The 26,727-nt window shown below is 38.5% G+C and overlaps 1 protein-coding gene across 2 annotated transcripts in view; it reads right to left on the reverse strand.

Annotated features, from left to right (window-relative positions):
• Window positions 1–21,583, reverse strand: part of znrf2b (zinc and ring finger 2b) — a 44,736-nt gene extending 23,153 nt beyond the window's left edge. For both annotated transcript variants that reach the window (XR_008963380.1, XM_057340260.1), the window contains exon 1: window positions 20,773–21,583. Coding sequence is in view for 1 of the 2 variants with exons in the window: in XM_057340260.1 (XP_057196243.1) it covers window positions 20,773–21,154 (382 nt within the window). In the remaining variant the exon portion in view is untranslated. The remainder of the gene's footprint in view (window positions 1–20,772) is intronic.
• Between the last annotated feature and the right edge of the window lie 5,144 nt (window positions 21,584–26,727).

Genomic DNA, 26,727 nt, shown 5'->3' on the forward strand with positions numbered 1-26,727 from the left:
AGTACAAGCAGGATTAGCTTCAAAGATGTTCCTCAAGAGGGATCGAGACCGACTGAACGAGACAAAACTGCCGATGTAAGTAATATTTATCAACAGTCTGAATTGACGTAAATGTACCGTATATATAGGAGAATAACATTAGCATATGATAGCGAAGGGAGCTAAGTCAGTCACGGGCTAAATAGAACATTCAAAGCCAGTGTTAAACTTACTGTATATAGTGAAGATGGACACGTGGAGTTTAGCTGTATGAATGTTAATACATTATGTGCGTTAATATGTTCAGCTGCGGCAAGCTGTTTGTTTTGTTGAACAGGGGCGAACACTGGGGTTAGTTTCGTTTTAAACGTCTCAAATCATTCGTCCTTAGGCTGAAAAATCTGTCACAGCAAACTAGCTCTCAAGTTGTGTGTGTAACGTTATAACTCGTCAACGACAAGCGCTAAAATCCATGTAATTCCGCCGAGATCTGCAGTGGATTCCGTGGATTTTAGGTAAGCATACACGCACAACGTAAGCGCATTAGCTGTTTTAGACTGATTTTCTTGTCTCCGGACGAATGGTTTGAGACGTTTAAGATGAAACTAACTGCAGAGGATCATTTAAAGAGACATGCACCAAAACGGGTTGCTGTGAGCATAGCTGTTTTTGACGAGGCAAGAAGGGTTTTGTTTACACAGCCATTGAGTGTTTTTAAGCAAAATATGTTCCAGACATTTCATGAAGACCCTAATAAATCATACCAACTTGTTGAAAGTGCTCGTCTGAGGAGACCTTTAAGTTCAGTAATTGAGTTTGTCTCACACAGACTCAGTGAATCTGTCGGATGTAATGAATGTAAACTATTCTAATTCAGCTGTGCCGTCTCTCTGTACAGCAGACACACTGATGTGATTCACCAGCAGCTGGACACAGAAAGAGTTGGAGCGCGTCATCGACCCGTGATGATCTTGTGACAAACATTTACAGACAGAGATGTGGATTAAAAGTGCCACTGACAAAAAACAGCAGATGACAGACAAACTCTGCTGCTTCAGCCACATGGACGAACATCTGTCTCACAGGCAAAACTTATAACACACAGAACATAACACAAACAATAGCAACAAGATGTCAACTGATGATAAAAGAGAAAGTCCAGAGGGCTGGGAGCCGCAACATCCGAAAACCAGAGGGCGCTCTTGCACAGAAACTCTGTATATGGGACACAGAAGAAGAACGACACAGTTCCAGGAAATGCCAGTGGTGATGTTCTATCGCTGTTCTCAGGTAATTTCATGATAATAAAGTATATTTATAATGATGATGTTTGACGAGTGTTGCTTTTTCAAATGCAGGTTATAAACGACTCAATCTCGTAGTGATTTTAGATGAAGCAGTACTTCCTACTGATCAAAGAGCCGTAGTTCACAGAAAACACAGAATCAATTTAGACGTGTATAATTAGCGTGAAGTCTCTCTGTTTTGTCTCACCTGTAGTTTATCCAGAGAAACTTCTCTGACAAAACTACACTAAACTGTCCTTTTCTATAAATATATGTAAATATCTAGGTTATATGTTGGCGCTCTTGCCATTTTAAATAATCTGTAACTGTTAAATAGGCAAGTTTAATTCAGGCTTTGTTTGTATTCGTACATCCGAACGAATCATGACTTGATGCAATTCAAACCTTAGCATATTTGATACCTAAATGCTTGTCTTTACAATTCCGCCTTGTTTATATATATTGTGTGACCATAGAACACTTTATTTTCATTATGTTATAATTTGGACTGGTATTTTGTTAAACTGCTAGGTCATAAAGATGCAAATTAGCTGTTGAGTGGACAAAGAACTCATGTATTGTTTGTGTTTATGCGATCGTCATTATGTTTACCATGTAGAGTAGAGTTTAATAAACAACCATATATTCATTTGTGACGGGTTTTCTGTGCTCAGCTCATATAATTGGTCCCTTTAACTGTGTTTGATTTACGCTACCTTTGCTCTAAATCTGTTTGGTAAAGTCACGTTACTTATGGCCATGAGATAACGTTAAGTGTATAATATCATCGAGGCATTCGCTGGACGAATACATACAAGTATTGTTATACTTTATATTACCAATAAGAGACTGGAAAATATGTATATTTAATAACGATTATTATACGTATTTTACTTTGAGCTAAACTAATTCCTTGACTGAAATTGACGTTTTAAATAACTCATTTCATGGATGTGATCTAGATAGATCTGGTGGAGAATCATATTTGGTGAGCTAAGCTCATCATTATTTTAACATGCAGCTAAAACCGCTACAAGATGATAAAAAAGTAAGAAAGAGATGGTTCGCTGTAAACAACATTTTGAGCACCTTTATTTTTAAGGGTGTACACAAAACCTATTTAAACAACACACAAATGTGAAAGTGAAACTCAACACGTCCCCGTCTGCTCTCTGTGTCATGTTGTACGTCGCTCACTGTACGCTGGGTATTATTACTGTAAATTATTATTTACATTTACGCATTTTGACAGACACTTTAATCCAAAGCGACTTACATTACAAATGTACATTGTATTGTACATTTGTTTCGGACTACGTGTAAGCCCCTGGGATCCAACGCATGACCTTGGCATTGCTGGTACCATGGTCTAACCACTGAGCCACAGGAAAGCTACCTTCTGCACAAACGTACAGACGAAAAAGACCCTTTATCTCATATCTCAGAGGACAAGAACCACAAAAACACTTTTATTCAGCAGATGCATTTATTCTCATGAAAACACTGAAGATTGATTCAGCAGGCTAAAGGTGTCGGTCCAACATCGAGCTGAATCAAAGCTCTTCTGCGGTGTTTATTTTGTTTGAACATCTGTTTTCATGCGAGAGCAAAACACACGGCATTAATTACACTACAGATTGTGAAACACGATTGGGCAACACATTCACTGCAGTAGAAAGTTTTGCTGAATGAATATTTAAGAACTTCATAGAATATCAGCCGTTACATTACTATAATATGATGTTTACTGCTGACATCATATTTGAATATTTAAAGGGACAGTTCACCAACAAATCAAAATTCTTAATAAATAACACATCCTTTTCACGACTGTAAACTTCTCTACACATTTACACTTTGACAGTAAGCGGGTTTCCATCTGAGTGATGGAAACGCCAAATTTCAAATTAAAAACCCTTAATTCGCAAAAAGTTTTTACGCTCGCACGAGGTAGTTTTTCATTTTTGCGGAAAAGGGTTAGATTTTAGATTCAATTTATTGTCATTGCACATGTACAAGTACAAGGCAACGAAATGTGACCTCTGCATTTAACCCATCCAGAGAGTAGTGAACACACGCACAGCAAGTGGTGAACACACGTACCCCCGGAGCAGTGGGCAGCTATCACTGCAGCGCCCGGGGAGCAAGTAGGGGTCAGGTGCCTTGCTCAAGGGAACCTCAGTTGTTACCCGCCGGCCCTGGGAATCGAACCAGCAACCTTCTGGTCACGAGTCCCACTCTCTAACCATTAGGCCACAACTACCCCAGATAGAAACACATTTGCAGAATAAATTCCTCCAAAAAGACACGTAACTGCACTATGAGACGGCGTCGGCGTAACCTGACTAACCAGAGAATGTTGTTATGCTCATTCTTAAATGCCTGAGCAAAGTCCTCAAGTATTTCTGTAATTGCCTCTTAGAACTGTCACGACTGTGTTTCCCAAACAGCAGGCATCCACAAAAGCACCGCATTTATTGTGTTTCATAATCGTCCGCTTGCGAAAGTATTATTATATATGAAAATCATTATATTCAGTGGCTTCTCTTACTTTTCTTACTGATATTTAGTGGCAGTTTATTAGAAAGTGACGGTTGACTAGTTGGATGGAAACGGTGCTTATTCGCAAAAGTTTTGTGCGATATTCCAATTTTGCGCATAAGCTAAATTCGCAACTTTGGATGGAAACCCGGCTAATGAGATGACCGTCAAAAGATTCGATATACCCAAATTCACCCCACTACAAAATCTAAAGCTACACTGTCACTTATTTGTGTTGACACATTGTGTTATTTTGTGTAGATTTTGTTACTTTTAACACAAGTGGTTTTAAACGTATCACAAAATCAGTTGTTTTAACAACTTTTTTTAATTGATGTAATTTCCTTCAGGCACTCTCAATATTTCATGAACATTACTGTAAAGCTGCTTGGAAACAACCCGTTTCGTTTAAAGCGCTATATAAATAAATATGACTTGACAAATGCCGTTCAATCATGTTTACAGGAACATTCTCATGTAAGGCAAACATCTGCAGAGAAAGAGGCAGAAGTCAAATAAGATTTAGAGCAAAATTACCACCAAATAAAATCATTAATATTCAATAAATCACTCAATCCAGATTACTAACATGAGAAAAGATGAAACCACTATAGAAATAACGAAGAGATATTGTCACAGAAAACAAACATGTTGTGTTAAAGGGGTGTTGCAACGGTGTGTCATGCATTCTGACTTCTTCACAATGTTAAACGTGCTGTCTTCTCATGCTTAACATGGTCAACTTGTCAAAAAAACGTATGACGTAGTATTTCTGTGCTCGATACACTCCCCCAGCGATCGTACAGGTTTCGGAAAGTTTTTTTCAAACATATAAAACTGTTTCGTAACAATTTTTCTTAGTCCCTTATTGGACAATTCTCCTGGAAAAGCACGCGGCACGCCCACGCGGCAGCAAGGAGAGCAGGAGAAGGAGCATGCGCAGACGTCACTTTCTCTTGTGTGCAGGAGAGAGAGAGAGAGAGAGAAGTTCAGGTGTTTGTTTGTTCGCTGCATTTGGGTGATGAATGTTATATAAACGGTGGATATAACGCTGGATTTAGAGATGGTTTGAAACTGATATATGGAGCCGTCCCAGCGCTAAAAGATGGCGGACATGAACCGCACGCGGTGAGTGAAACTGATGTCTGTGTTTTGTTGGCAACGTGTGCGCACGTGCTTTAGTTCAGCCTGCCCGTCCCCCCCGCACGCGCCGTATGCTTTCGGAAATAATCCTACAGCTGTATCTATCTTTTATAAATGTGATCAAACTAAAGACTCTTCGAAGACACTAAGTACGGAATACTACTCTATAGGTACTCAAGATTAATATGAGATGGGCAGAAACCGCGTGTGTTAGGGCCGCTTTAAGAGAAAGAGAGAACACACACACACAGTCACACAAACAAAGTGCTTTTAAACTGGACGTTATTACATAAAATGATGTCAATGTTATTCAGACAGACGCTATGGTTACAGGTGTTATTTATGGGCTTGACTTTGGTTATTTGTTCTATAAACAGAAGGATTGGAGAGTCACAGCTGTTCATGGGGCCCACACTAAACATCCCTAACACGCAAGAGAAGAACTCCTCAAAACCAAAATGACATTATAAACATAACCAAAGTTTGATTTCACAGTGCATTTGCTCTGGTTTCAGTTGTTACTCCTCGTTCTTGATTTTGTGCCAAGATAAACAGAAATGAATCTTCTCTATCACAATGTGCAGGGTGTATTAAACCACAACACTCTTCATCTGACTCTCAGATTGGGTTTTATATTGTCAGAACAATTTTAGAAATGCTTTAAATTACATTTGATTTGCAGGTACACCATCACTGGTCGTGCAGGTCAGGTGGAAGTTAGTTTGAACTGCAGAAACCGCAGCGGCTGTAAAGTCCTGCCTTCAGGTTAATAGAGCCAATCAGCAACCACCACATCATCTTTCTCTTCTAGAATACATACACACGTGTAAATGCATCAGCCTGTAAAGTATCAAAAATATTATCACAAATGTGCGTGTTCATCCGGCAAATGACGGTGACGAAATCTCCCGCCAGAGTAGACGCCATCCTATTGGCTAAAAACGAAAAATGCAGCGTTCGTCACCGGAACTTACGACACACCTGCGTCACCTGCGGAAGAACAAGCCTCTGGTTCACGCGCATTCAGACATCAACGTTAATAGAGCTGTCAATATGGATATTTATTTTAAACAAACGCATGGATTCGCTTCAGAAGACCTTTGTTAAGACCACGGAGCCGTGTCGAGCAGTTCTTTGATCGATGGATGCACTTTTTGGAGCTTCAAAAAATCAACACCCATTCACTCCCATCCTACCTCTCGGAAGCAAAATGATACGTGGTATTTAGGGATGTAACGATTCACCGTGAGCCGGTTGAAAATCGGTTATAATGAGCGACGATTCAAATCGGTTGAGGCTTGAACTGAATCGCAATACATTTTCTGAACAGCAGGGGCCGCTATTTTCACTGCAAACATAAACGTGGATGCTGATATTTCTTAAATGCAAAAAAATCCAAGAAAAGCACAGACAGTATTAGTTTGTTTATATTAAAGAGACTTTTTCTATTATTAATTTGTTATAAAATTGCAGTTTAGTTTTGTTATTTGAAATAAAACATTATTTTATCATACAAAGAAACGTGAAGCATTTAAGAAATAATGCAAGGGAAGTTGTTCATTTCTAATTTGTTTCAACTCATTTTTTCAAAATAAATCGTGAGTAAATCGTGAATAAATCGCATCGTGAGATCAGAATCGTGAATCGCATCGCATCGTGAGCTGAGTGAATCGTTACATCCCTAGTGGTATTATAACTTATAAAAGAATAATAATGGATTATTCTTCCAGAAGAAAACCATATTCAGTTAAGATGCCTTGAGGGTGAGTAAAACATGGGGAAATTTTGATTTGGCTGTGAAATATCCCTTTAAGAACTAGTATGAAAGTATTTGAACAGTTGAATCTATGAACTTGGACTGCGTTCTGATGGCTGACTGACAGAGAACAGAGACGGTATTGTCAGATCATCTCACAGACGGACACTTTACCGTCTGCATGCGCTGCCAAACTCAGTGACACCCACGAGCCCGCCAACATGCAACAGGCTTTCCCACGGCAACACTCTTATTCTTCTGTGGATGAGTAAAGAACACTGTGTTATAATACTGATACTGCGTCCACAGCAATCCCAACAACATCACTAACTTGACTTTCAAGTTAGTGTGTCGTGTGTCTCATGAAACGAAGATCACATGCACTGATGACTTGTCACACACATGACAAATGTGTTGTTTAAGATACACATTAGGACATCATTTCTAAATAAAATGTAGATTTTTTTACCAGAACTTCTTGGGGTAGATGTCTGTCACACTCCACAGGAGCGAACAGACAAGTCTGAAGTCATAAAATCCTCAAATTATAGTATGACTTCAATAAATTCGTAATGAAGTAAAACTCATTTTTGGGCCTTGACAGCATCGCTCACCATGACCTGTCATTATTTTAGGGCCATATGATTTTCGTGATGCAGAAAACGCAGACAGAATCACGAAATCCAGGCATTAAAATGGAACTTGATGTATAACGCAGAATGGCGCGGAATCTTGCAAATTTTGAACTTCTTAATCAGAAAATAGCACTGAACATCTAATAAAAATCAATTTGTGCTTTAAATAACATCAGTAGTGATTCAGATGTGGTATAAATCTGTAATCTGTCTGTTGTGCGTGTATCTGAATGAATGATTCAAACGGTTTCATGTACTTCACGCATGACACTTCTGTTTACACCAGCTCACTATATGGGGATGCTCACTCCAGAGCGGCTATAAGAGTTTATTTCAAGAGCATTTCACCGTTTCATTTGAGTAAAGCTACTGTCAAACATGTACTAAAATGGTCTTTGTGACAACCCGTCAAAATAAAAGTCTAGTTAATTTAAATTAACTATGATGACACACCCACTTGAAAAAACTATAGTATATTATATTGTTTTCTTTATTTAAGTAAATGTTCTAGTAAAATAAAAAATCTTAAATTTCAGTAGGTGTAAAAAAACAAAAGAAATACAGAAAATGCGCGGGAGAGATGCTGGTTTATCTTAACATTGTTGTGCATTACGCCACATCTTTTATGGATTTTTTCTGTAAGGTTCAAAAACACTGTAGTATCTAGGTGTCTTACTATAGTTAATGAGTAAATGCTATAGTATACTGAAGTATTTTTCATGTGGGCAAAAATATTATTATTGTATCGTAAAAAAATTCATCAAAAAAGTTATCTGTTTCAATAAGCGGGTTTCCATCACTCTGGTTTTATTAGCATTTTGAAGTTTCACATGAGAAACGAGTGATGGAAACACCAAATTTCAAATTAAAAACCCTTAATTCGCAAAAAGGTTTTTACGCTCGCACGAGGTGGTTTTTCATTTTTGCGGAAAAGGGTTAATGCCAATAATGGGAGATGGAAACACATTTGCCGAATAAATTCCTCCAAAAAGTCACGTAACTGCACTATGAGACGGCGTAACCTGACTAACCAGAGAATGTTGTTATGCTCATTCTTAAACGCCTGAGCAAAGTCCTCAGGTATTTCTGTAATTGCCTCTTAGAACTGTCACGACTGTGTTTCACAAACAGCAGGCATCCACAAAAGCAACGCATTTATTGTGTCTCGTAATCGTCCGCTTGCGAAAGTATTATTATATATGAAAATCATTATATTCAGTGGCTTCTCTTACTTTTCTTACTGATATTTAGTGGCAGTTTATTAGAAAGTGACGGTTGACTAGTTGGATGGAAACGGTGCTTATTCGCAAACTTTTTATGCGATAATCCAATTTTGCGCATAAGCTAAATTCGCAACTTTGGATGGAAACCCGGCTAATGTCAAGTAAATGACGAATTTTGTGGTGAACTGTTTCTATAAATTCCTGGCGATTCACATCATGACTGTGTGCGGATGGTAACGTGTGATAATCTGGATCTCACGAGAGTAAAGGCAGCAGGTCTCTTTATGAAAGATTTAATCAGCAGGTCTTCTCTGGATGAGATCTGTGTGTTTGGAAGCAGACGGTGATAGAAGGCAGGAGATCTCATCTGCAGAGCGGCTCTATAAGTGTGCGTGTGTATGTCTGACGTAACCGGGCTAAAATTAAATCACAGACACAAAACAGGTGACGACAATACCACGGGCTCCACCTGTAATTTCCACTGTAATGTTGAGCACAGAATGTAATGAGGGAGTACAGTTCTTCTGATCACTAGAACCCAAACTCACACAGATTCTAGAACAGTGACACGATGCCATCATCTATAATGCCACTCCGGCTGTTCACCTTGAAAACAAATCTTGTTTAGCAAAAACACATTTCCAGAGGCTAAACGAGGACAAATGTCATCCAAACCTGGCTGTTGATAAGACTTTAAATAAAACAATCAAATGAGCCGTAGATGTTCTGTAAGCTCAGAGCACTGATGGAGGGAGAAATGAAACATCACGGCAGAGGTCCCGTCCAGCTCAAGTGACTCTGAATGAGCGATGTTAGAGAGATCATGTGTGCCAATGAGAGAGTTGAATCTGGATTGTGCACTGTGAAACACACCTTATTTGTGCAAAGACATACATGATCCATAAATAATGTATTAATGGAGTGTATTATAGATAAAGAAGAGAGTTTCATAAAAATACAAGTTTTGCAACAGATCACGAGCAGAAGAGAAGATCTTCTTCACGTGACAAATCTATTCAAAGAGACATTTTCATTTCTGCAAATTTCGTACAGTTCCCATTACGAGTCAATAATAGACATGCAAATATAACACTGAAAAGAAAAGATCTCAGCAGGACACACACACACACAAGCACGCAAGTTGATGTGCATTCAGGTTTAAGTCTGGTTTATGATCTCGGTGGGGACAGTCCATAGGCGTAATCATTTTTATACTGTACATTTGTGTAAGTGTATATTTAAAGGCGGGGTGTCCGATTTCTCTTAGCCGTTGTTGATGTTCAAATCACCAAAACAGACACAAGCCTACACCCATCTTACGCTTTCGTCAGCGCTCGGCACGGCTAATGTCCGTCCTGTGCACCTTACTGCTGATTGGCTACAAGGTTGTTTTGGTACTCGGCCAGACTCAGTTGTCTAAAGCGGAATTCGGAAATCGGTTACCCTGCCTTTAATGCCCTATCCCTAACCCTAAACCTAATGGCTGGAATACACTACAAGACTTTTCAAATCTGAACAGAGTTTTTGTAAACTAGACATCACACACTTGCAGACTTTTTGAAAGTTTCAGATAGAAACACACTAAGTGATCAAATCTGCAGACTGGCACAGACTTTCTGAAACAAGTCCAGACTGAAACTCTGAGCAAAGGTCTTGAAGTGTATTTTACCCTTAAAGACCATAGACATTTTTTTGCATTTTCAGATAAAAAAATATCGTTCTGTACAATTTATACGCTTTTTTGCATGTGGGGACCTCAATTTTCACGAGTCCCCATGAGTTGGTGTGCATTCAGGTTTAAGTCCCCACCGGGATACAAACACACACACACACACACACACACACACACACTTAGAGAAGAGTGAAGTGTTTTAATAATCTAATAACATTATTGAGTGATGAACGTCACATTTAATACCCTTCTGCAGGAGTGTCAGATTTTGTCTGTGTGCATTTCTTTTAAAATGATTGACAATGATGACAACCAGTAAACTAAGAGAAGGATCAAATTCAAATCTCTTTAGATTTAAACTCAAGGTTATGTACAGAGTGTTCGCAAAATAAAGTGTGAAAAGTGAAACTGACCTCAATTACAAATATAATGGCCCGGTTTCACAGACACGGCTTAACTTAAACCAGGACTATGCCTTAGTTGAATTAAGATATTTATGTCGCTTTTATGAAAATGCCTAAGAAGAATACACTACTGGTGTGCATCTGAGACAAAACAATGGCACAGAGATATTTTAAGATATTTCTGGGCAAGTTATATTAAGTTAAGACAGGTCACACCTCATTTTAGTCTGGGACTAGCCTTAAGCCTAGTCTGTGTTGAATGTGTGTACTAGAAGCTTCCAACGCCAAAGAAAATACCTTGTGTGTGCAAACACACTTGGCAATAAAGCTCTTGTGATTCAGATTTATGAAAACAGCTTTGCTGATGTTCTGATTGAGTGTCCAGAAATCAAGCACAGAAATACTACATCATACGTCCAACTCGTTTTTTAACCAGATGACCATGTTAATCATGAGAAGCCAGCACGTTTAACAGTGTAAAAAAGTCAGAATGCATGAAATAGCATGTTACCCCATCTTTAACCCGCAATTATTCTTGTATGGATCAAAGCTGAAATTTCTCCTGTGTTTCATGGAAAGAAATAAGAGCAAACAGTGGAGTTTCTTTAATCCTGCTCGAACACAAACCCTGAGGCACAGAGCTGTTTCTCTACCATCTCCCGTGAGTAACATTAAGCTAGTTCTCCAGCGTATGAGAGTCTGTCTGTGTAATAACTCTAACATATAACTCCATGTGTCTCATAAAATCTGCACCTTTCATCAGTGAAGCATGTGAAGACTCAAAAACTTTCCACATTTTCACCTGCGCAAATACCTTCAGAAGCAACGTGGGTCAGTCGTGCCACAGCAGGAGACTACGAGTCTATGAGCACATGTTCAAACAAGACCCTTCAACATTCAGACACATATTCAACAGTCTTAAAGCTCAAATATATCCTGACATTAATTTGTTTGTTTAGACAAAAGTAAATAAATAAGTAAAGACCACTCTTCAACCAAGAGCCATCAGTCCAATCAAACAGTCACTGTTGCAAAAAAACAAAAACTAAAGCTGCACAATATTTAAATAAAATGTGATATTCAGAAATAATGCTAGATTATGCAATAGTGTTTTAAGTTTTCAAATTATAATTAAACATTTAAAAATGAAGAACTAAACAAATGTTTCATATTCTTTCTGGAGAGAAAATAACACGCTCTACCCTAACCCTAAACTTTTGAAGAATTAAAAATAGGGGTGGGAATAGTTTGGTCCCTCACAATTCGACTCAGAATCGATTCTTGATGTACTACTTAGTAGGGCTGCACGATAATTTATCGCGATACCACTAAATCCTATTGTAATCGAGCTGGCTGCGATATGCAATGTGTCGATATATTTTTTAATGCGTGTAGCTTGTCCGTGAAGCACGTCTCTGGGATCAGTAGAAATGCTGCTCGATCTAAAAGCAGTGTGAGTTTGAGTCGCTTATAATGTGCATTTGAAAAAGCAACACCCGTCAAACATGATCATTATAAATATACTTTATTATCATAAACATACCTGAGGAGGATTGAGGATCAGTGATAAAAACATGTCCTTAGGCATTTCCTAGATTCTAGAAGGTGTCATGGTCTTCTTCTGCAGTGCGTATTTGGAGTTTCCGCACAAGAGCGCCCTCTGGCTTTCGGATGCAGCAGCATTTTCCGTACTTCACTCAAAAGCTGTGCATAAATCACGTGAAATTTATCGTTGGTTTATCGTGACAGCCCTACTACTTAGCATATTTAAGATTTAAGATGTCATCGCGTCACGTTTGCGCTCAGAGTCAGACTACTGTTGGTACGTTGGCTTCTACTCTTAGAACTGTCACATATTGTATTTTAATACAACTGAGTGCCAGTAAAGCCATTCTCATTGACGTCTTCTGCAGTCAGACATTAAAGGGGAACTCCGAACATAATTTGCATTCTGGGGAAAAACAGAGGTCCTGGGGATGTTAAACTACTTGAGGGTGAGTAATTAATGGCAGAATTTTCTTTTTTGGCCGGAGTTCCCCTTTAAAACAACTCATTAGCGACTCATAAGTGCTGCATGTTAAACGACAGTCAAAAATCATCATACACACATACATTAAAAGAGCGGTTATTTTACCAATATTAGTGTATTAGTCCCGTGCAGAGCACCCAGCGTGTCCGTCTGGCTAACAAACAGTGCAAATTTACAGAAGTATGTTCATGTTCTTAACGGCCCACTGCGATGCCTTGGAACGCGCAGCATCATTTGATATGTTGATGTAATTTCAACTGAAAAATGCAGAGAGCGCGAGACATCGAGTGACCCCGCCCCCTTAAAAAAAAAACAATAGCATTTCATTTACGGATCACAGTCAGACAGCCTGGCAAAGCTACATTTAACAGCGTGTGTAAAAGTCTATCGAAAAGAATAGGAAGATCAGTGTTACCAGTGATGATGTGTCATTTGAAGATTGTTATTTACGTTGGACGTCAGAGACGTTTTGTTTTCCCAGCGGATTTGCGCGTATGATCGCGCATGCGATCAGCTCTGTGCTATCGTGCCTCTTAACCGGAGGACACTCGCATGCAACCTCTCGAAGAATTTAATATTAATGTTTACACTGAATAGTTGAATTCTAAAGCAGATTTGACGAGAGGCTGAAGTGTATCGTGATGTCATGGCATTTCTAGATTTGTTTGAGCGCACGAGCCAGACTGTCAGTTTTGAACGGTTATATCTCCTAAATGCGAATTTTGTCAGCGCTTAATAGCATATCAGTTTATTGACGTCCTTAAGGCTCACTCATTTTTAATAAAAGGAAAAAAACATTTGTTTTGATTTCACTGGGTCTTTAAGTCTAAACAGTGACAGGTTATAGAAAAAGGTATTTTGGAGTTACCGACAAGTCAGCTACGGTTTAGTAAATTGAATGCGCCGTTTCTCCCTGCCGCTTGCTCACTGCACAGAGCAGATGCAGAGAAAGACCACCCTAAAAATGTATTTCGTTTATCTTGCAGTTTAGTCCTACAGAGCTGAACGTATTTAAGGTGCGTCCCAAATCGCGCACTTATGCACTATTCTACGCCATTTCGTAGTATAAATAGTGCGAGTAGTGCGTTCACATTAAAAATTCTTCAAAAAGAAGTGCACTAAGTACCCGGATGATGCACTTATTCAACCGAAAACATGAAGTGTGGAACTGCGGACACTTCACGCACTCAACGGTCACAGTTTGGCTTAGGTAGCGGAAGGGAGGCGGAGCTAGCTGCTCCAGCAAAACTCTCCTGCAGAGTGATAACGCTTCAATCTGATGATGACTGAAGTCATGCTGACAGACAAACAGATGAAAACTACATTAAATGTACAATGCACAAATTGATTTTTATTCACACACATTTGCGCTCGTCTGGGAAAGCGATATACTTCCGGTTAGTATAAAACCGTTTAGTATTCATTCATAGTATTGAAATTCATACACTAGATGGTTGAGTGCATAGTGCATAATTTAAGTGCATAGCGTATAGTATGTCATTTGGGACACAGCTTTGGTTTTCTCTCTTTCTCTACTGCTCCTGTATGCTCCGCTGTGAGGTGTGCACTCTGTAAAAATGTTTGAAATTTGTGAATCGATTCGCTAGCAGATTGAATCGATATTCATATGTGAATCGATTTTTTTCCCATAGCGATATGCACATCTGAGACATTTTGAGAATTTTGATACATCTTACCGCCCTACCAAGTAGCTGTTTGGAGAAAGAGGACATTACAGTAAAATGTAATAACTGATATTACAGTGTGGCTAAAAAGTGTGGTTAGAAAAGCAGTTCATCAAAACTGAATTGTATATTTTGTTGTTCTTATTTTTGTGTGTCAGGCACTCCTCAGTGACCCCTGACCTGCAGGTCAGTATGGGAGGGTCGTGGCTGAATCCCTGTGGAACTGATTTAAAGCTGTCTGTTAGAGACCCCAGCGCGTGATAAAAGTCAGGGTGGATTGATTCTCTCGTCAAACGCGCAGCAGTCTGTCAGCAGCCGGGTGGGACATCGACTATCCATTCCCAGATGGTCGGGCATCGTTTGCGCATACACGCCTCATAAAACATCTCAGCCTTGAGAATCGACGGCAGGAGAAATGAGAGGTGGCCTGCTGACTCACAAACATCACGGTGTCAAACGGAGGTGAAGGAACGGATCTATAATTAGCCTTTAGCACAGGAAAAACCTGATCTCTGATCAACATAACACAACTCTTTTCAGATCAGGTATCAGACTAACAGAAAACCGATCATAGAAAAGCATCCTCAAGCGCATACATGCAAGCATCTGCAACAAGACAACCTCGGTTGGATTTTATATTAATTTCATTTTTTTCTAGAAAAACTGAACGATTGAATGCATTGTGAGATGTAGAGATTGCTTGAGATGGAAATTTAGATGGTGGAGTAATGCAGAAGTGGTTTATTCATTAAGATGTGGAGTTTGACCCACCGTCACGCCGCAGAAACACGGCAACCGGCCCACAACCACCGACCTGTTCTCAGCCAAAGTCCAAGTGTAAGTTTCCCTACTGTAGGTCAATTCCCAAATCCAGCTCGGAAAAATATTTCCACTCAATACATATTTCTCTTTTTCACAAGTCGTGTCATTCTGTACTCTTGTACGGTCACTGCACAGTTAAGGACTTGAACTAAGCTTAAAACATTATAATCTAGATTACAAACATTTCTATCACCAACAATACTAATATACACATATGTGCTCAGTGTTGGGTGTAACTAGTTACTAAGTATAGCATAACAATGTATAACCTAATGCAATGTAAGTCGCTTTGGATAAAAGCGTCTGCCAAAAGCATAAATGTAAATGTAATGCAAGTAATTAGTTACTGTGATTGAATTACTTGTCCCTTGAAAAAGTAAAGTAAGGGATTACTCTAATTTTTTGTAAATTAATTACAGTTACTTCTGATGTAATTAAACTAAATACTGTGTGTAATATATGTGTGTGAGCAGTAGTGGAAATGACATCAAAATTCAAAGTCTAACTTTAAAATCTGTGCTTTAATGTATAATTCTCACATTTGTAATACTTTGGTCAGTTAATAAGACTACTTTATGTAGTTTTATATTATTTATTTGAATGAATTAAAAGAGTCGTTTCATGTCTATCCTTGAATCACTTAACAATCAAGGTTGATGTAGGATATAGAAAGTAATTAGTAATAAGTAATGAAATACTTTTTGGAGAGAGTAATTTGTACAGTAATCTAATGACACTATTGAATATGTCATTAGTAACTAGTAATTAATTACTTTTTCAGAGAAACTTGCATAAAAACAGAAACACAAGAGAAATCATTGAGTTATTTTCTTTAAACTTGTGCTGTTTTAATACAGGAGAGAAAGAGAAGTGTGTGTTCTACGTTTACACGTGTCATGTGTCCACAGAGCGTGTGTGTACGGTTTCCAGCAGAGGTCACATCTGGATTCTGAAGTCATCGGGCAGGTGCACCTGTTACTTGAGCTTTCATACAGGTGTTTATGGATTGGGGAGAAAAACTTCACTGAACGCAAATAAAAGCTAAATTTAAAATTTTTGGTCTTATGATAATTGCTCAGCAAAAAAAAGACTCGCAAAACCAAAACAATGCCACTCCCCTATCTGCCATTGGTCAAACAAACTCACGCTACTGGCCTGACCAGTCACTTCAACTTTTACATCCTTTGCCTCAATATTCTGATTTACCAGCTGTGCAAACATTACAACATCTGAAAGTGTCAGCGATGACCAAAAAAACAAATCGACGGGGGTGACTGTACGTCATTGAGACCAGTGTTGGGTAAGTTACTCTGAAAAAGTAATTAATTACTAGTTACTAATTACATATTCATTAGTGTAATTAGATTACTGTACAAGTTACTCTCTCCAAAAAGTATTTAATTACTTATTACTAAATACTTTCTATATCCTATCAACCTTTATTAGTTACTGATTGAAGGATAGACATGAAACGGCTTATTTAATTCATTCAAATAAATAATATAAACTACATAAAGTAGTGTTATTAACTGACCGAAGTGTTACAATTGTGAGAATTATACATTAAAGTACGGACTTTAAAGTTAGAATTTTAATGTCAGTTCCACTATTGCACACACATATGTGACCCTGGGCGACAAAACCAGTCTTAAGGGTCAATTTTACAAAATTTAGATTTTTACATCATCTGAAAGCTGAAGAAAAAAGCTTTCTATTGATATGTGGTTTGTTAGGATAGGACAATATCTGGCGGAACAACAGCTATTTACAAAGCTGGAATCTGAGGGTGCAAAAAAAGCAAAATATTGAGAAAATTGCCTTTGAAGTTGTTAATCAGAGGCACTGTAGCAGGCCATCCACTCACACAAATAACGTTTTTATACATTTACGGTAGGACATTTGTAAAATATCTTCATGGAACATGATCTTTACTTAATATCCTAATGATTTTTGGCATAAAAGAAAAATCTGTAATTTTTACCCATACCCTGTATTTTTGGCGATTGCTAAAAATGTTCCCGTGCTACTTAAGACTGGTTTTGTTGTCCAGGGTCACATATATTACACAAAGTATTTAGTTTAATTACATCAGAAGTAACTGTAATTAAATAACAGACAAAATAAGAGTAATCCCTAACTTTACTTTTTCAAGGGAAAAGTAATTAAATTACAGTAACTAATTACTTAGTAACTAGTTACACCCAACACTGATTGAGACACATGCACATTACTGTGTAAATATTACATTTCAAACTAAAGTTAATGTGTTCTGGGAGGTTTTGATAACTCTTCTAAAAGACGTCAAAAAGATGCTTGTTATTAATAATAACCAGCTAAATGCTCATCATGGCTTTATAAGAGTGCGATACATCATGTGATATATAAAGTCGCCTGTTACAAGATAACAGATGATAAAAGATGTTAAAAGATAACATTTGGAGAGTTTTAGCTCTCTTGCATTTATCCACAGTGTTACAAGGACACACTTAAACGGTTCAATAACGTTTAAAGATTAACTTCAATCAGCAGCGAGAATTCTTCTCAGCCTGTTAGGCCATTAAAGTTCAATCCAGGCCTTTCCCAACGGCTGGGGAAATTCCACCCCACTGCCTTTCTACTGGATTTGAATAAACCAACGTTTGCATGCAAGAAACAATGATGATATATTCCACTAAACACACACCGACATGTGACAAACATGTCTGACTCACTCGAACACAAAACAATCTCACATCATGTAAATAAAGCCTATTTCAGGAGCATTGTGCCTTTTATTTTCATGACGTTTTCAAGCACATTTTTCACCACAATAAAAGATTCACTTACACAGACATTCACTAAGTGAATTTCACTTCAAATTCTCACTAAACAGTTTTTGAACGATTTTTCATTTTTCAAATCACCCAATATAAAAAACATGATGTAATGTAAAGTACATTATTATAGTTTTTCTATTACAGACATTTGTCCATTACAATTATGTGGGTAAACTATGAATTGAATATGTCATGAAAGCAATGACACAAAATCAAACAGGCCTGTGCGACATATAAACAACGGTCTGTGGTCTGAATAAATGTAATAGTGTAGCACGCGTGCGATACAGTTTGGCAGGTGACTGCAGTGTTCATGTGAAGTGAGTTTGTTGTTGTGTTTGTTCGTGTGTGAGGTTAAATTATGGCGCACCGCTATTTATTTCGTTTTGCAATTAAAACTTGTTTTCCGGCTGCATCAAGTACATTGATCTAGAGCCCTATGATCTGCACGATGTGGGAAAACATGGAAGGAATCACGAAAGCGGAATTCTACTATTTAAACATGTCCTCTGCTTGTTCTGCGTGTCTGTGAGTGAATGAGCTGCACACTTTAACACGTTACAAGCGTGACACTCGTGGATTTGTCTGTATCTTACTATACGAGGACATGAACACATGAACTTCATCCACAGAGCTGTTTTATGTTTATTTTACAAGCATTCAAGCATTTATTTTACAAGCTTCATTTGAGTGAAGCTACTGTCAAACACACTGAAGCTAAAGTGTCTTCGCAACGACCCGCCAAAATATAAGTCCGCTTAATTTGAACCAGATGATAAAATAATTAACTTTTAATACATTTATAAACTAAAGTAAACACTAGTATACTTTAATATTTACTATAGTATGGTTCAATTTTTCTATAGTACACAAGAATTTTACTGCCGACTACTGTAGTAAAATACTATAGTATACAGTATTTTTATGGACAAATGTATTTACTACTGTATAGTAGAGCATTGAAAATCCGAAACTCGAATTTAGTAAAAACTAAAAATGATATGGCCTTAATTTCTACATTAATGTCCTTTTTCAGTTACGTGTCTATTTATGTGATGACCTGCACTTGTGTTTTGTTAAAGATGATACCAGACGTATACTTGTGCTACAACTGTTTGGCCTGTGTTAAAAAAACTCTGAACCTCTGTAGCACCGGTGCATTTAGCAAAAAAAGTTAACGTACAGCCCTGTAAAAACATGTTAACAGCCCTATTTACTCCAGGCTTTATTCCCTTAAAATCAAACAATTATTTGTATGAAGTTTATATGGTGCGTTACCGGTGTTGTCGACAGGTTTCAAAGGTTTAAAGGGTGTGACATGGTCTCATTACTTACACTTGTCAAAACGACCCGTTTATAAACATCAGATTATTGAGCAATTTCCCAGAAACACAACAAACACAAGAGCCACGTGACAGCCGACCTACACGCTGTTCTTTACACCTGATCAGAATTTCTCAACCACAAGCTTCCTCTGACGTGTCGTGCATCTGCAGCACAACTGCACTACATTTCATCAAGTCAAAGTCTGCTTTATTGTCAATTCTGCCACATGTACAGTACAAACATAAAGAGGATTGAAATCGAACACCTCAGACCCATGGTGCATACAAATAACACTACACAGAATAAAAATTAAAAAATACTGAAAATACAGTCATTTGATATGTTTGTGAGGTTTATCACATCCAGGGACAGTTCACCCAAAAGTGACATTTCTGACATCATTTATTTGTTCCGTGCATGTATACAATTCTTTGTTCTGCTAAACACAAAGGAAGATATTTGTAAGAATTGGTTACAGACATTCCTCCAAATATCTTCCTTTGTGTTCAGCAACAAAGACAAAGACATTTATACAGGTTTGGAAGAATCTGAGGGTGAGTAAATGATGATTTTTAGGTGAACTGTCCTTTTAAGTTTCACCAAACTTATTCTGCCAAATGAATAAATGTAACCAATGAGACATCAAAACAATATTTTCTTCACTCGCAACAGGTGGTGGTCACCTGCTTAAAAATCTGGGCCGGCAAGGCCGTAGGTTCAAACCATAAGGTTTGATCTATTAATAATAATCATTAAAGTTAGTGTGACCCTTAACATCACAATCATGGGGGATTGAACGTGAGTATTCGACAAACTTCATGCACGTGAGCTTAATGTCATTTTTAGGTTAACATAACGAATGTATAAGAGATAACACTATGCGACTGTGACCATTTCAGGTTTCACGGTCATTTGAAACAATACTGCATGTGTTCTGTCAATTATTATGAAACCACAAAAACTGCACGTTCAGCAAGAACACAAACACAATAAAGTGAGAGTTTCAAAACGGTTTAGAGAAAGAACAACATGTGACATGCTGTAACTTGACATGTGTGTCAACTACCCAACAACAGTCCTTTACCACGACAGTGAAGATCAAGACCTTAGACCGGACTCAAGCAGACTTCCTCCCAGAGTTTCACCAAATCAAATTCAGGTCATGACTACAGGAGTGTAAAACTATTTTCTAGAGACGGTCCTCTCAAAAACAAAACACGTGTGGAGCAGAACACAGACACATATTTACTATAGAGCAGTTGAGATGACTTGACATGTCTTACATATTAACACCATTTCGTTCCTACCAGTACATGAGGTTTACATGACAACGTGACATTTCAGATTTACACGTGACAAACTGGCTTTACATGTAACACACCACACAAGACAGCAGCCCTACATGTGACGGATCGCGTGAAGTTTGCGTGTTATTAAATGACAGCTGCGTCTCACCTCCGAAGAGATGCGGCGACAGGTGAGCAGGTAAAGATCCGATCAACAGTCTTGGAGTCCCGGTTGTCCTCTCTCTCTCCTCCGGCGTGCTGTTACCGGACTCCTGTGAACTGTACGCTCCAGAGTTCGGTATATTGATGCTCGACTGCGGTCTAACGGCCGGGCCACCGGTACCGACACCCCCCTCAGATCGAGTCCTATGGCCGAAAAACTGAGCCGCCGCGGCCGATGACGAAGAGGACGCCGATGTCGCACCTGCGGCCCCGTGATGGTAATACCTCATCACCGCCGCCGCTCTGCCGTCGCCCGACGGCAGATCCGAGCCCGAGTACGCGCGCGTCCGCCCGTTGGCAGCAGCGGGGCTGCTCTGTCTCGCGCCCATGCCACAACGACCGCGAACTGACAAACAAACTAACTAACTAACAGACACGCGGACGGGAAGCGTCGCTTTGACGCGCTGCGACGTCACGAGCGCGTCAGCGAAACTTTTGCGAAGGCTTTAAAGAGCTGTCAGCGCGTTCGCGTGCGACGCCCGCGTCTCCACCGCTTGTTTTTGCCTCATGCGCTGTTGGTTTCTGACGCGCTACCTCTGGGCCATGTCCTCTCGAGCCGACGCGACCCAACGCGTTTCTTCCGACGCAGAGCCAGCCGCGCTGTCGATGTTTATGGTAAAGGAAGTGAAGGAGCGCGGTGGACAGTTTCACTCAAGCTTGGAGCGTTTGCGTGCTGAGCGCGAGACTGTGCGGGAGGCGGGGCTTCTCTACTGACGTCATACACCCGGAGACTAAACCCTAGCTATAGTATACACTGCTCAGCGTTATTCTGATCCTGTCTGACTGCCTGTTGTTGCCATAGTCGTTAACTTTATGTTATGTAAATATAGTCTACAAAAATATGAAGTGTATTTCCAAAATGAGATGACTCGAAATGTTTTTTTTATTGTGCATTCTAGTTAATATCAATCAAACTGCAGTTGGTTTATACAGCTAACTAACACAATAAAACACAATAAAAACATGATAACATAATAAAAACATGATCTTTTAAAAACGGAGTTTTCGAAAAAAAAACTCTTCCTATGTATTTGATCATTTTTTCAGTAACGCGCAGTTGTGGAAAGCGCTATAGAAATGAATGGAATGGAATTGAATTGAATGAAAATATACTTTATGATACCGTTACCATTATTCCACAAAATTAAATCTACTGTTTATTTAACAAGTAGTGGGTTATGTTGTCACACTATATTGGTTGTAAGTGTAAAATTGAATATGTGCTTTTTCAGCAGAAACGAAACAGTACTACACCAGCTGTAAAGAGGAATTAGAGAATGAAAGTAAATCAGAGATATAGCTCATGCAGTTTCATTTCATCTCAGTTCTGTTAGTTCCTCAAACCATTTAGATTAATTTGCAACTGACTACAGAAACTTCAGGTCAGATTATGATCCATCTGTAAAAAATAACCATAACACAGACACACAATCAACTACGGTAATAAGCACTTGTGTGTTATTATATCCAAATTTGACGTAATTAGCTACTACCACAAGCAAAACAATAATGCACCGAACAACTGTTCTGCTGTTATAGGAAATTATCTGCATAAACCCAAAAGGCAATAATTGACGCAACAAAACTCTATGAATGACAAGCATCAGACTGTACTGAGATGAGCAAGACGATGCCAGAGTAACAAGAGTGATTAGATTGCACAGCACAGCACAAACCTCATCACGTCAAAGATGAAAGAATATCACCATCTGCCGACCAACATTTGAACTACACCCAATGCTTCGTCCCAAATAAAAAATGATGTAATTATTTACGTCATCGTCATGACGTATGATTTTTTTCTCTTCTGTAATACACAACATGTGACATCGGACACAAGCAAAGCAAAGCACAGCTCCGGTTCCGACTCACTTTAACAGAATGAAAACGAGAAGAGAGAACATGAGGTTAAATATATGATTACAATCAGATTTATGATGAATCATATCATATTGATTCATATATAATTATCGTATTATTGTATGAATATGTTTTTATGATACACTCACTATAGTCCTTATTATGGTCTTGTTGTCACTTATCTCTACAGAAAAAATGAAATGACAACATGAATTTCACATTCACAAAAACATTTGCACACATGTGACATGGACGGTTTTGGAAAATGTTTTGTGTGAATCCCATTTATATTTACAAGAAAAAAAAATCAGATCGCAAACTGCATGAAACATGCATTCTATATGTATATGTTTTTGTATATGTGAGTTTTGTACATGTGTGTTTTTCTTTGTTAATTGATTAATTTAATGATTCTTTATATAAAATGTCACCAATAGTAATATGATAAAATCATTATAATGCCTTTAGACTAATGCCATAGCCTGTTTATAATTTACAGAAAATAAATAAAGGTTTTTCTGGATGAGCATGCACACAATAAACCTCCACAATACTGAGGATTTCAAAGTCTGACAGACGTGAACACTGTACACAAACCCAGAGTCTGACTGTATGTTTAGGAAAGACCCCCCCCCCGGGCGCACCGGGACCACTGCAGGGCTCCTAGCCCCGTTTCAGTCCAGACGTATCGAACGGCCCGTCAAAAGATGAAATCTGCCTCTAGGATATGACCATCCACAAAGTAACAACCCAGCGGATCAGATGAAAGCTGTGAGTGTTGTGTAGAGGAGGAAAGGTGGTCATTCTCACAGCAGCAGATGCCCGACACAGCTGGATTATCTTCTCTTATAGCCCGAGGACAGAGATACTAGAGCCAAACTCTTCCTTTACCTCATGACAGCAAATCTATCAAATCACCACAGACACAATCTCAAGAGAAATACTCCACTGGCACTCGGACAAAAAAACTCACATTAAAATCTCTATTGGTTCAATTCTGTTTTTATGTATTTTTAAATTAATAATTGATCTATCAGCCAGAAAAAGAGTTCACCTTTCAAGTTCAACAGAAACAAACCCAACAGCAATGTTCAACATCTGCAAACATTGCATTTTTTGTCATTTTGACCGGTTTGTCCCATTTCAATTAGTTCCAAATAAATGCAAATAAAAACAATAATTTCATTTCGAATTTGAGAAATTTAGTACAGAGAATGAAACAAAAATGACCGTTTTACGTAAACATGCACCTATTTAGATAAACTGAAAATAATGTTGAAGTGGTCCACAGCTGTATACGCTATATGTCTGTATCATAAGAATATGACACACACACAGTTGTTTGTTGCATTAATTATGTCTTTTCTTGACCTGGGCAATCCAAACCTGGGCTCACACACGTTTAGAATGACATGAGGATAATGGTTTTCTTTATCAATCATTTTTATTTCCACACTTTTTTATATTTCTGTAAGTGTGACTCGTTTGATAATGCTGTCACTGACACAAACACAAACACAAACACAAACACAAACACAAACACAACACAGTATCTGTTGACAGCAGGTGGCAGCATCATCTCAGTGTCAGTGACTTTGACTCATGGGAAATCTCTCAGAAACAGATGGAAGTCACGTGACTTGAATATAACTGCTACACATCTGTCATTGAAAGGACTTTTTTGCTGTTACTGAAGCATTTTACAACATTTGATAAAAGCAAGACTTGCTCTGGTTAATCTTAGGCACTTTTGAATTATACCTTGTTTACACAATGCTATGAAAATGAACAGGACGAAATATCTGGGAGACAAACCGACGAATATCACAAAACATCTCATCCAGTCCATTGCAAACACCAGTTAAGGTTTGTGTGTTCTTACTTAAAATGATGTCAACGGAGGATGCTGTCAATGAGTCTAAAAAATATTATATAATACCTATAAAATAGAAATAGTGTTTTTTGTGAGGACACAAGATAACCTAACATAATTAAAACAATATTCTTTATAACAGTATATTCTGTACTTTAATCCTCACCCCAACTCAAACCTGCACACAAACTTCTTTGCATTTTTACATTTCCAAATAACTAATCATCTAATCGTTTTGTTTGTTTAATAATTGACTTTTATCATCCCTCTGGGGACATTCTGCGTCCCCCCTACACACACTATTGTTTCTATAATGAAGAGTTTATTTGCAAAAACAGATAAGTTAACATTTTTTAATATGTTATGTTTTTATTTTCTCTTATTATGGCTGTATTCAAGTTTGTATTTTTTTTTAGTTAAGGCCAGAGTTTGAGGCCTGCAGTCACATCATCTCTGCTCGTCATCAGACCGCCTGCGGCTGACATCTCTACAGCCTTCACAAGGAAATACTTGAGAATACAGGAGAAAAACACGAGCACCGAGCTGTCGGAATGTCGGGAATCCCACAGGAATTATGGGTTAGAGATTACAGCGATAAAGCCAGAAAAGATCACAGGATTTCACATTAGGAATGTATTCATATTTCAGAGTTGAACATTCCTAACAAGCATGAAAAGGGCTGAGAAATGTGCTTATTAATTGGCTGGAATGATTCTCTGGGATTCTCGAGTCAGTGTAGTCTGAGATGTCAGTCAGATGGATTAGGCCTGTTTGTCATCACCGCGGTGCCGGCCGACGAAATATGAATAAATAGGCAGATTATACGATCAGAAACGCGGAGTGATTTCATTACGATTTCATCATGGACTCGACTCAAATCTCTAAATTGCTTATTAACTCGGCTTTTAATGCTCGTTCACCTATCAACACTTCAAATGAGAAGCAGATTAAAGGCACTCACTCATTTTCTGTATTATAGTGAGAAATATGTGCTGTCTACCTATAAGGGCTTTGTAAACGCACGCACGCCTCTCCAGATCTCCAGATAAGTTCTGTCTTAAAAGAGGACTACAGTCATGATGCTGTTTTGTAGACCAAAGCCCAGAAACTACCCCAAAATCATTTACACACCCTCAGATTGTTCAGAAGATTTAGAAGAATGCCAGATCTCGCTAATGGGGGAGCAAAATATCTTCCTGCGTGTTCAGCAAAACAAAAAATGTATACAGGTTTGGAACAATCTGAGGGTGAGTGATATTTGCTTTTAATATCTGGTGATTGGTTTAGTTCATAAAATTGTGTAAAAAATTGTGTTCAGATGATGTTAATGGATAAAACGTGTGCGCATCCTAAACTTTTATTAATAAACAAAATCCTATTGGCTTTTTGTGAAGGGAATCTGTCTGACAGTAACTTCAGGGTTGGTCTGCAAACTGCAGCGCTCTGAGAAGTTTTAGCAGAAGGAACTCATAACCAGTAGCTGTGAATGATCACTGGCACAATACTGATATAATCTCATAGTTCTGCCGCGAATCAAATCCTTCTTTGGTTCAAATGAACACATGCTTTTGCAGATGGAGAGATGATGAACATCATTTGTTGCAAATTTGAGAGAGTCTGTGTCTGAAGATGCTGTTTACCTTCTGACTGAAGGAATGTTGTCACCTCAAGGGGAGCGGGTGACAGTTTTTAAGGTCTTTTAAGGTTCCAGCACCACGTAGACGTTTGGAAATCATTAAAAGAGAAATGAGAGTTCCATTGACGCTGCGTCCAAACTTAACACTCAAAACCAATCCTCATCACCACCCTCGCTCTCGACTGATGTGTCATTACCGCCTGTCTCAGTCAAACACCTGCTGTGGATCAAGCACAAATGACAGCCAATAAAATCGCCTTCATTCACGAACTGAATAAACTTTAGCGAGGTGAATGCAAATGTCTTTTTATATAGGCTACTCTAAATCCTAATTTGCATTCATCCTGGCACATTGTGTTTCTGGAACACGCCTGAGACGGGAGTCAAAGGAGTCAAAAAGTCTGTTGCCTTCAAATAATCGTAAAACGTTTCAAGCTTATTACATTCTCTCGATTCATACAGTACGAGAGCATGTTTTCTGTTTGATGTGTTTATGTTCGGCGAAAATCTTACATGCTGCATTTTAGACAAAT

This window comes from Triplophysa rosa, linkage group LG8, assembly GCF_024868665.1.
Source record: "Triplophysa rosa linkage group LG8, Trosa_1v2, whole genome shotgun sequence".
In the NCBI taxonomy this organism is placed as follows: domain Eukaryota; kingdom Metazoa; phylum Chordata; class Actinopteri; order Cypriniformes; family Nemacheilidae; genus Triplophysa; species Triplophysa rosa.